The 12,955-nt window shown below is 34.6% G+C and overlaps 1 protein-coding gene across 6 annotated transcripts in view; it reads left to right on the top strand.

Moving 5' to 3' along the window:
• LOC119833816 (RNA/RNP complex-1-interacting phosphatase homolog) overlaps positions 1-12,955 on the top strand; it is a 49,103-nt gene that overhangs the window by 30,243 nt on the left and 5,905 nt on the right. For all 6 annotated transcript variants that reach the window (XM_038358001.1, XM_038358006.1, XM_038358005.1 and 3 more), the window contains 2 exons: positions 6,336-6,376; positions 12,285-12,392. In XM_038358001.1, coding sequence (XP_038213929.1) covers positions 6,336-6,376; positions 12,285-12,392 — 149 coding nt within the window. The remainder of the gene's footprint in view (positions 1-6,335; positions 6,377-12,284; positions 12,393-12,955) is intronic.

Genomic DNA, 12,955 nt, shown 5'->3' with positions numbered 1-12,955 from the left:
TGTCTGTCATAATGTTATTTCTAACGTGCCCATTACCAGTGGTTATAGCGTTTCATTCGGAGTAATAACCGATCTAAATATCGACAATATTATAGTTTCTATTACATTGCTGCTATATAATCATTGGAGGCCACACAAGTCTGTGTAATTGAGACATTGGACAAATAAGTATTATTATGTTCTAAGCTCCCTTTATTGTACGTTTTACATGTCCGGTTGTGTACTCGTGAAATGAGTTTAACCGTTCGAAGTTAATTAAATTGACTTATGCAATGTGCAATTCAATAGATTAGGGTGCGATTTGGGTCAATTTAAATATATGTTTTATATAATTGTCTGGCATAGATTGTTTTATAATACATGATTGAAGTAGGCTGGTCAATTCTTTAATGTTTAACTTACCGTTCACATGATCTTGAAAGAATGTTTTCGTACGATAATGCAAAAGTTTATGATGTTTTTCTTTTAACTATAGAAACCGGTTGGGTTTAAATCAAATAAGAAGTGTCGAATACCCATCATAAATTTATTAATTAGAAGAACAGTTCACACTTATTCATACCACTGAGTCAAATACGAAGTCGGGGTAAATATCAAAACACCATGACTTATGCGTCATTGGCGCCGTTTTCGATTGATGTTGCCAATTAATTAGCACATCCTACGATTAAAAATTGAAGAGACTCATGGTTGCGGTCTGCTCATTTATGGGTTGCGATTTGTTCGTGTATTAGGGTCTGTTTATCTATCAGCCGTTTATGTGGTTCTTTTCTTAGTATACAGTTAGATCTACTTGGTAGAGATGGCAAAAAAGAAATAAAATTCCTTAAGAAGTGAGAAAAGCATGTCGTCTGCGTAGCAACATAAAATACGTTGAAAATTTATGAGATTTTCGATTCATGTATTTTTGTTGCATTTTTTACCCTTAAAGTTATGTGTAATTGGAAATCTAACAGCTATAATAACGTCTAATTTATCTTTTTTATTAACCTACGAAAAATTTTATTCGTGTTTCTGATTGATTTGCATGTTTTATTAAACACATACTTCTCCCTCATTAAGCGAGATACATCTCGATACGGTTATTCGGAAAATTATAGAAGTGTATTACATCACGACAATTAATAGGTCAAGCATATGATGCAAACCGCTGCATAATTGGAATTCAGAAATGGTTTGTGGTTTTATTACGACCAGTATTATAAATAAAGTAATATTATTTCATTGCAAGCGGCATATTTTATGTTTCCTATTATGGTATGGTACCAAGACAACGGTGACTCGGAAATGAGGAGTTCTTAGAAATCTGTTTGATCGCAATTGTTGAGGTTTTATGATTCACTACCTATCGGGATTTGTTTAGAGGACATCAGCAATAAGTGTGCATGATAAATAACGTTGAAATAATGCCTACTATAATTTTTGTATCAGATTTGAAAAAATACATGCCAAATTGTCACAGGCACTTTTAATGTGGCTGCATGACATGAATATAGTTATTTTTGTATTCGTAGATATCCAATCAGATGTATGCCAACGACAATAATTTGATTTGCTTAATAGTACAGCCAAAAAATGCATATAGTCATGCAACCAAAACATTTGGACAGCTCATTCACGCGGGGTGTGAGGCGCGAGCCTAAGCTACATAGGCTATTATGTTTGCAGTTCGGGACACTATTTAGGGACTGCCGCGTCCATGTTAATAGGTATTTTTCCAGATTGTCTGAAGAGATCGCTACTTTAGTGATAATACCGCCTGTTGTGCTTCTATAAAGTTTCTTTATAGAATTTATATCTGCATGACTTGGTGCACAATAACGTAATTTGATTTGATTTGATTTGATATTTTATATTATACTAGCTGTTCGCCCCGGCTTCGCCCATATTTCATGTATAGCCTACGTCACTCAGTTAAGATGTAGCATGCTAATGATGTAAGAATTTTATTTAAATCGCTCCAGCAGCAAAACATTGCAAACATACAAAAATACTTTTGTTTATTTTTTACTATACTTTTGTGTTTCCTCCTTATTTGTTAAAATGGTACATACTACTTGGGCTGTAAGAGATTGGAAATGGTTATATTGTGTTAATAAGGAGTTGTTTTTATTACTTTATTATTGACTATAATTGAGTTGTGACAACCTCAACATTGTCAAGATGTTTTCAGCTTTTACTTCGAGATCGAAGGTGTTGTACTATGATATACTTATCTTTATACTGTGTTAATAATGACGACAATAGTTGTTCTACAGGTTTTATAAGTTTTGCCCAAATTATATTAATATTTCTTAGTGTCTTGGTAGACGTATAAAATCAACCGAAACTCGAGTTACAAAATTCTTTTACGGCATTACGGTGCAAGCGAGCGCGCTTTATCGCAGAACTTTATTTTCCTGTTGTTTGCGTTACATCGTGTTTTCTTTACGTCATATGAATTTAGGATAAAAATGTTGTTTGGTAAGTTCATCATGTTGAATAGTGATTTCGTGGAGTTTCCTTAGATATCTTTGAACGCGTGATGACGTAGCGTAGCAATAGTATACGAAAAATAGAAAGGGTTTTTATCTGGCTTTCGTATGCATAATACTAGAATTGCTTACAATGTTATGTTGTTTATTGTTATATATGAGCGTGGTATATATGCAAATTCCTTTTGTTTTTGCTCCTGAAACAATCTTATGGCCTATTCCGTATTATGTCACAGTTACTAGTTTTTGTTACATTATCGAGTAATAACTGCTGAATAGATAGTAGGCCTTTGTTTAGCATTCGTAAATAGGTGTGTATGATTTATTCATTATTTACTAAATTTATAAAAACGAATAATGTTAGGTGTGTATATAATAACCGTGGACGTAATTCATATGAACAAAACGGGAGAGAAAATGAAAACTGTATATTTTCTAGATACGAATAAAAAAATTAAAACAATTATTAGAGGAATCAAACAATTTCATTACATTACATCTTTTTCCTGGAAGCCTAAACAAATGCATGCGACGGTAAACTCATAACATATAGATGGGCCTACATCTCATGTAAATCACAGCGCTCATGACAGCTTGCACCCCGAAGGCTCACAGAGGCGCCTACCAATTGACGGCCATAACTCGCACACTTCATTTGCAATATAGCTCTCGTTAATGGCATTCGATAAATAGTTCGTTAAGACTTGTCTCAGGTTATCAAACTTAACTACATAAATTCAGTTTCTGAGTATTGAATGACTTGATTTTTTTTTAATAAGAGATTAAGGGTAGATACTCCATTTAAAGAAAACGAGTTGACTGTCACGCTACGATTAATGTTCGTCGGAAAATCCAGTTTGGAATATTTTTCATAGTTCATCAAAATAGACGAAAGTAAAGCTTTACCAAACAATAACGAATTTAACATATTTCAATCGTACCATAAGACTCGATGTATCCAACCGTGTCGATTCTAATAAGCACATCAAAGGATAAACGGACTAATATTCATGGGCAGTTAGCCACCGACCGCCCTATACTTCGCACGCTATAAACATCGCTTCGAGAGCGTAAATTACATACCATCTATACAGAACATTAAAACGCCAATGCGTTTATGTCGAATCGTAAAAACACTTTTGATGGGCTCATGATCCTTCGCATGCGATAATATCATCATTTTACATGTTTTATGCTTTAACAATTTTAATGACTTATTCGTCTGTGGACTGTTTTGGTGATGGGATTGTTTTAACTAGTATTGGGAGGATTTCTCTCTGTACAAATTCCACGTTTTAACCTTTGACTCATGAGACAATTTCAATGCGACCCATAGTGTGTGCTGGATCGCATGGGAACCACCTTGCATCCTTATCTGACGTTGTATCGAAATGTCGCCCATTATCTCGCTTTCGACCACTTTCTTGGCGTGTATTGTACCGACACGTTGTTTGTACTATGATGGATGTCTTGTTGTAGAATTTCTCAGGTTTTGGGTCTTATTCGCTTTGATTATGTACAAATTTATATGCGCTCTGATTAATTTTTAATTAATGGGTAATATTCATTCATTAAATCAATATAGTTATAGACAACAGCTCGCTAGCTCGCTTTAAAACAGTTATAAAGGTTTTTATTATAGACATTTCCGTTAAATCACGTCACCATAGTTTAATAATGGCCATTACATTACAATACGTGTTTTATTGTGTACCATACGCGTTTTGTATGGAATTTTACTGAGCCACGTTCATAAAATTCATTGTAACTTATATCGCGTGTTAAAAATCGTATGTATTACACCTGTACAAGAATCAATTGATGAGAAGTTATAGGTTACGGATTACTTACGAGTTCAGATAAGCATCAAACGAAGGCATCAATAAGTCTTTGCGTAAGGATACACCTTTCGCGGGGCTGCGGCAGCTTCGTCTCTCTTAAACCAATAACAGTGACAATAATTGCAGCGATGGCTAGAACATAAATTTACCAAGAACGCCACACACCGGCGCGGCGGTGCCGCATGAAAAATATCCGGATTATAACTCGGGAGCGATCTTCGGTACAGATAACGCCGCTAGATATAAATTATCTTACACACGTAAGACGCAACTAATATTAAATAAGAAAGCATGTAATTCACGTTGCTCCGATCTGCCCAACCGAGTAATAAAATACACAATTCTGACAGTTTTTTAAATAATGACGTCCGTGTCGACCAGGAAATGCTTAGAAAGTTAAATACAAATTTTGATATTAAATTCGTCCAATCTTCAAGTTGATCTAGCGAAGGGACCTAAATCATTCCTGTGAATTCCATATTTCATAAGTATTTCTACTATAACATCGAAAGCTAACTCGTTAAAAGCTTCGAGCTTATCGTTCCCGACTCCTGATTTTTAATGTTAAATTTCGTGACAAAATGTAATTCCTTGGGTCATAAAATCGAATAGATCGATTAACGGCACCGATGGAATTAATGTATACTATGGAACTTAATTAGAATTGAACCCATGTCGAACTTGTAATTATAAAGTTGTATAATAAGGATTATTTGAATACATTTACAATAATGAAATGTCGAAAGTAACGAAAGCTCGAGGCGACTCTGTCGTCTGTTGCTGGGTACGTGGCCGAGGTTATTAGTTTCTTTAAGGATTTACAATACAAATTCTAGAAATCAATTTAATCAGACTTCATATTCTTTCCAATCTTAAGTACTCAAGCGTTATTTTCGCATTATGTTTAATTTATTACATGATATATTGTTGAAAATAAAAAATTAATACGTCAATATATTTTATGAAGGTGATTTATCCGAATCCTTGTGAAATATTCTGTGAATTAATTGAAACGTGACTTTATGCATAATTAAAATGTTTGCTCTTCGGCGCCACACGTCGCGGATAGTTTCATTTTGTAAATCTTATTGGAGTAAAGAATACATTATTTGGAATTGTTTGTTGATGATGTTTTGTTTGACCACTTATAGTCGTTCTCGGTCGGGTATTCACAGAATTTCGTATTATATTTTCCTTCTTCATAAAAATCGTTTCTAATTAACATTTTTTGTTTGTGAGCGGATTTATTCAGTTTATAACCCGCTAAAAGCTTCATCATTGTGTATTTAAGCGTTGTTTGAACAATTTGCAATCTGAATCCGCTAAATGACTAGGTGTGATAACTTTACATCCTTAAGACGAATGTACATAAATTTTACATAACAATTCGCAATCACCGAGGTGTTTATGCAAAGTTTTCAAATTATTTATATTCCAATGGGCTTCGTTAAACCACCCTTCCAGAATATTCTATAAAACTTCGCGTCATCGGCGCCCCCTTTCTGAAATGTGAAAAGACATTTATTATGTTGAAAACAAACATATTTCATCAAAGAATCTGAAATGCAATCGGCAGAAATGCCTTGTAATTTAGGGTCGCCCACAGATCATGCGGTTTTAGGTGTAAAAAAATCGATTAAAACATGGCGACACGCTGCGATCGATATATGATAATATTTCATTGTGCGACTGCTGTCTAACATTCTTGTAGAATTTAATTAAACCTCACGATCCCGAATAACTTTGCTACGCATCCTTTTACACCGTAGGTTAGTTTTATTAGTATTAAGCTATTAGTATTAGTGTGTACGTTGGAATTATGTGTCGGAATGCCATAAAATTAAACAGCAAACTTCTTTTGTTGATCATACCCGACTAATAATAGAGGCTTCGTGTTTTACGATTCTCTAGATGTATGTATTTTTGCATTCCTTCAAGTTGAAGTGTGACATTGTGCAAAGAAACAATGTAAACGTATAAAAAACCACATTCACATGTATTAATTTCCCATTCCTTACAGATTCATGGACACGGTTGAAGAGTTTCTGGAAAAAGATGACGGTAAGTTTTATTTGTACTGTATGTAAATATTTTTCGTCTATATTGAGTTTGTTCGTTAACTTACTGGCTGACTTTGTTCTGTATTGTAGGCTCGATTATATATTGAGATTGAGGCTTATTTTCGAAAGATATTAATTCGGTGTTTCCAATTACCTTTGTATTTTAAATCAAAATATTAGTTGATCGCGAAAATATTATGTTACAGTAAAATAAGCTCATAAGATTATACGTTGCATGCAATTTCGATAGCAAACTACGTAGGCTCAGTAAAGTTGAATGTTGGTACATCTGTGTACGTGGGTGAAGTCGACACGGTGAGGTGTTAATGCATGCCCATTGCCTAATTGTATTGCTTTACAAGACCACCATAAAGAGTGCTATTGCGCGGGCACTTTATTGTCACTAATCGTTATTCTATTGGCACCTTTCTTAACGCATTTTCTAATGTAAATCTGTTTACTGTTCAATCGGAAATACGCACTCGCAATAATCTTTTATTGAGTATATATTACGAAACAGAAGAAATCTCGTATGTGAAACAAACTTTGTTTGCTCAAAGGCAATTGATGTTAAAATTGGTAAAAGTTTATCGCTTTGTTTTAATTATCTACACTATGGAATTTATATTTTGATCTTGAGGCGTGTGTCTATTAGTTGAGATGTAAGTGAGGCCCAAAAACACCTTACAATCCCGTAGAAAACTTTTAAAGACTTCGTATTAATCAAAGGTATGATTGGTATAGAAATAAATAATATGTATCTATTTATTTCATCAGCGTAACTCTTTCGTAACACCTTCCACAATAATTCATTGCTTATCAAAAAGCTGGAAATGACATACGATTTCAATTTATGTTCGCTCTAATTTAATTGACGAACGTGTAACGTGTTTAATTAGCAATGGGCCACAGCTTTTATTCGTTACGCCTCTATCGGCGAGCGTCGAAGGGCCCATTACTGGTCGAGTCCGATTGGCTTGTCAATACGTCATAGCAATCAAAACTAGTAGACTCGGCCCGCACGTCCCGAGTTTATCGGCAGCAACACATTTAATTACAGTGACACAAATCGTAGTTATCGTCAAACTTCTCACGGTGCCGAACTCAATATTCGGAATGTTCATTAGATTATAATTACGTATGGTCGCTCGTGTTTGTCTTGACCAAAACTAGCTTTTATTAGATTACGTGGGTAGTTTCAATTAATTGTGAGCATATGCCGTCGGCGCCTCAGTCGGTAATGACCGGTTATCGGTGTCGCTAAGTAGATTGAGTGAGATGTGTATAATGCTAAGGTTTTAAATGGTTAGCGCGAGCCTAATAGGGGCCGAATTAATCTATTTAATTAATAAGATACAATTGTTGTTGTTCAGCCTAATTAAAATTACTGTCGGCTATATTACTTTTACCGGGCGGTCTGCGTTGAGCTCGTTTATCTTGCTTTGTTAAGAGTATAACGGGATGGGACTCTTTATTATAAAAATCATGCTGTGTTGTGTTTGTACATAAAATGTCCTTTTACAGCTTAACCAAGCGTGATAATATACATATTTTATGCGCAATCGTACTGAGAATCAACCGCATGTCTGAATAAAACGATATCACACGTGTTTGGAGTGTTTCACTTGCTACCGTTTGATGCCACTCGGGGTGGTCCAACTGACAACCGATACGTCCAATAATCGATTTCATATTCAGCTCCGAGACAAATTCAATATTTGTATCCATTTACAAATCTTCTCATACTATATCACATTACCGAATTCTAGTTGGACGTTTCTATGCGAATGTAATAAAATAAAATGAAATATTCGAGATCTAAAAATATTTGACGCCGCTGGCATAACTTGTCACATCTTGGCATTGCAACAATGATAAATGAACTTTGGTACCGTTATGGACAGATGACTTGCTACTTAACAAGGCTTACATTATTAATCAATATAGTTTATTTTCTTACAACACATATTTTTGATGCTTTGGTTGCGTTATTGTTTCTTTATTTTATTTTTTTTATTGCGTTGACATTTCATTGTCTATAAAATATGATTGCCGTATACAGCTCTATCTGATTTGGTAACCGTTTGAATATAAGTCAAAATATATATTAATATAAATATGTAGTTATAATAATATAATATATAGTAAGTTAATAAGTTAATTTCCCAGGGGTGAGTGAAAATATTTTAAAATTAAAAACATTGGCTCTTGTAAGACATGAGATGTTTATTTTAACACATATTCGCTTCAACTTCGAATCGATAAAGAAAGGCAAGTAACAGTATAAATTTATATAAATTAAAAAACTTCATACGCTAAAAACGAAATGCGTTTATTACATCTTGGTCATAATAGACTTTGTATAATTGTCACATGTCCGTAAATTCTTATGCAAACGTTTGTTGCGATGACAAGTTAATGTAAGTAGTTAAATTGACCTGCCCTGGGAGATCCGGAAAGTTAATTATTCTTCATAATAATTGTAGGCACTCTCAAAAGAATGCGACTTTCGATTACATAAAATTAAAGTACTATCATCGATGGATCATAAAATTCTCAAGCGATAAAACGTGTATTGCAACGGTTATCTATCTAAATACCTAATCAGTCACCATCTGAGCATCGCCCACGCGTGGCGCCAAGCGGAGTGAAGCAACGACAGCGCGCCGAACAGGTATCGGACTCGTTTCTCTAAATTATTTCCAAATTAATCGATAATGCTGCGCATTAATTATCCAAACTCTAATTTTATTAGTGACTCGGTTTTTATTTGTTCGCGGTTTATCAACGTAACGATTTACATAATTGAATTAAAACGCAATTAAGTCATATTGGGCTCAAATATCGATATTATACAATAGGAGATGCGTGTGGTAAAATCCTAATAAGCTGCTTATCATGTAAGGAGGTCGGGCGTGGGTGCAACTCCAGTATCTATATCGAGTTGTCTCGATTACAATATACTGATTGTCGACAATCGATCCGCATGCAATGCACTGGGCACCGAGTGACTCAGTTAAGGAAAATTTATGTGTTGTTTATGGAATGGATATGACGGTTTTTTATGTTATAGAGGGCAAATGAGCTGGTGGTTTGCCTGACGGTAAGCGATCACCACCCCCAATGAACATTCGCAATGAACAGAGTAGTGTCTGCGATTGCGTTGCCCGCTTTAAGGGCTAAGGGATATGGAAAATATTGACTGGGAGAAAGGAATGGACTGGGAAGATTACGGAAAGGGAAACCCTTAAAATGTTTTAGCTCTGAATTTTTGTATTACAGGAATCTAAGAAAAAAGATTGAGCTTGAGATCAAATATGGTAAATAGAGAAATGATTTTGATTATATAACTTGACATTATTTTAAACTTCACAGAAATAAAGCGTGTTTCTGTGATAACCTCGATACGATAACTACTGAGTAATTCCATATGAAAATCCTGTTCTATTATTATATTGGTGAATTTAACCCGCTGTATAAAAAACAGACAAACAGTCTATCGTTTAATACAGCTATTGTGTCTGATGTAATAATGAGATACATCACACGATAGCAATACTATAATAATACATTATTAAAATTACGTAACGCCCCTTTTTAATGCTTCTAGTTTCGTTCGATTGTTTGCTCTCGGTTACTGGTTTTATGTTTATTGTTTGACTTTATTCAATGCTTTAGAGGTGGAATGTTTCTTTGTACCTATGACTTTGAAAATTATCTATGATTTTGTTAAAGTTGCTGTTTTTGTTTCTGACATTAATTCTTAATGTATTCATATAATAGTACTAGTATTGTGTTAGCTCTTTCCAACTGGTACTTTTACCTATTTGTTTTATATATAAATGAAAAGAAGCTGCATGTGTTGAACTTTGCTAATTCAAAATTGATTTTTTTGAAACCAATAAACAAATAAATGAATTATATATATATCGCAGAAAATGGCTAAATCAATGGTGTCGTTTTCAATTTAATCCTTTGTTTACTTAATTAATTGAAGCAGATAGGCGTACAAATCGGTCATAAAACTTGAATAAAGAAATCTTATGTTACCGCATTTAGTAGTTATTAACAACAACATCGTTAAAAGTTACTGAGAAGAAAGTGATATTTCAAAATCCGCATCCTCAACATTTGGCCATCGCAAAACCCAGTTACATCTCCGCCAAGCGTTTGCTAACGACTTAATCGCTTTGTCGGTCGCAATTATCGTTTATTGTTTGTTTCTTTAATTGAAATCCGTGTCAGTCGTTAATTAAGTTGCCGTTGAAAGCCCTCTTGATAGATTTTAGTGTATGCAAATGTTGTATTCGTCGGGTCGAGACGTCGCGTATTTGCATGTGTAATGCATCAAATATATTGCTTTTCTCTTGGGAGTGTTTGAGAAATACGGTTTTTTCTAGAGGTATACCAAACACGCAGGTATATAAAACATAGTAGCTATTGATCGCGATTGATTGTTCGTAAGTGAATAAGTTCCATCACCTAAGAAATTACGTCTTATAAGTGTTTGTAGTTGCTACGTAATATTTTTATTTTAAGTTAAATTTGATTTCAAACATTCCTCTACTTTCACACGCTTTTAGTAGTTTTTGTTGTATGATTGTGTGTAACATAAACGGACATATTTAATTTAAACTGAGTACACGTATCAAGGCTCGGTGAAAATGCAATATTTTCGTGAGTTTATCTCATTATCCTGATTAGAATATCCAGTTATTTCCTTATATATTGACTCTGTATAATAAAAAGTGAGCCAATTTTGTTGATTCTATCAATAAAGCGCTTTTTATGTTTTTTTTACTATATTTATTATAAATGTACCTACTTATTTATTACTCAGCTTTCGTACATACACATAATTACACGGCCTCCCACAATCCCGGTCGAAAAAGTGTAAATTCGACTCCAGGCGTAGGGTAGCATCTTGCACGACACTTCAAAGGTCTTCCTGAGGAAGTGTCAAACCGCGGGCCGCGAGTTCCGCCGCCGTCCCCACCGTGAGGGTGTATGGGGTGCGAGTCAACGACCCCGCTGCTTGCAGTATTTTGAAGTAAACACGATGACGCGGTGTATTTTTCTTAGTGATTTATTGATTGAAGTTCAGTTGGAACTAGAATATAGACGACAAATTGTGTTCGTAAATTTTATTTCAATGGTTTTAACGAATTTTCTTGTAATTAAAATGTTAAGGTAACTTTTTTCATCCAATGTCTACATGTAACTTGTGACGTATTCGGTATACTTAAATTTATTGTCAACTAAGCTATAATGTTCTTTTAGAAAGTCACTTTAAAGTAAAACAATTAATTAAAGTACCATTGCTCTCAATCTCTCACAATGAGATACATTACGGGCGTGTTCGTATACACAAAAAAAAAAACTGCAGTGATTAACACGATCTACAGAGGATATAAATTAAAGGCGCGCGGGCTGTCACGCGATCATCCCGATGATAAACGTCGCAGTGAATATCACCGTAGTCCATATTTTATTGGAAATCGTGTTCGATATTGGATATCATATTTACACTTGTATATGTACGGTTCGACAGACTCTGTGCTGCTATTTCATTGTATTATTTGGTAAATTATCCTCAACATTGAGTCGCAAGCATTGCGTTTCAATGTAGAGGACGCCTCCGTTTAGGGACATTAAATATCTCTGATAGGACATCATATATCTCTGATATGGTACAGTGATCAATGCTAATAATCCTTCCCAGTCCATTCCTTAATTTCCATCGTCAATCCATTTCTTATCCTTTACCCCTTAAAAGCGGGAAGCGCATTAGCAGTGACCTTTTCCCTGAAAAGAAAGGCAGAATACAGATGAATTATCACCATGCTCTTGAAATAGATTTATCTACGTATGTATCCTACAATAAGGAGCTTACACATTCGTTGTTACAGAATCGTTGGTGGGTGTTCACTGCACGCACGGGTTGAACCGTACGGGGTACATGGTGTGTCGGTACCTCCGGGATCGCCTGCGGTGGCCTGCGGCAAGCGCCATCGACAGTATGTATTATACTATTATATTTTCTGTTTATTTTGCAGGAAAATAAAAAAAATACATAGTATAGATATAGTATATATATTGATACTTTCTCTCTTTATTATATATTTCCTTTCATTTAGTAGGGAATTGTTTTAGTTTCATAGCATTAGATGTAATTTAGAAATTTTCGAATATTTTTAATTGATAGAAAAAAAATTTATCAAGAGACGGGTTTCATAACTAGGTCTTCCGCCATATTGTGGTGGTAGGCGGCTCAGTGCATGTGAGTGAAGATTACTACTTGCGCCCCGCGGTTTCACCCGCATAAGTCTGTATCCCGTAGGAATATTGGGATAAAAAGTTGACTATGTGTTATTCCAGTTGTCCAGCTATCTATGTATCTACGTACCAAATTTCATTGCAATTCGTTCAGTAGTTTTTGCGTGAAAGAATACCAAACATAAACACATCCTCACAAACTTTCGCATTTATAATATTAGTAGACTAGTTGAATTGGATGTTTTCTATACACCTTTTAAAGGGGATAGGATGGAGGATAATTTTTTTTAATTGTAATGATGTA

This window comes from Zerene cesonia, chromosome 18 (genome assembly GCF_012273895.1).
Source record: "Zerene cesonia ecotype Mississippi chromosome 18, Zerene_cesonia_1.1, whole genome shotgun sequence".
NCBI lineage: Eukaryota > Metazoa > Arthropoda > Insecta > Lepidoptera > Pieridae > Zerene > Zerene cesonia.
This window is presented reverse-complemented; position numbering and strand designations above follow the sequence as displayed.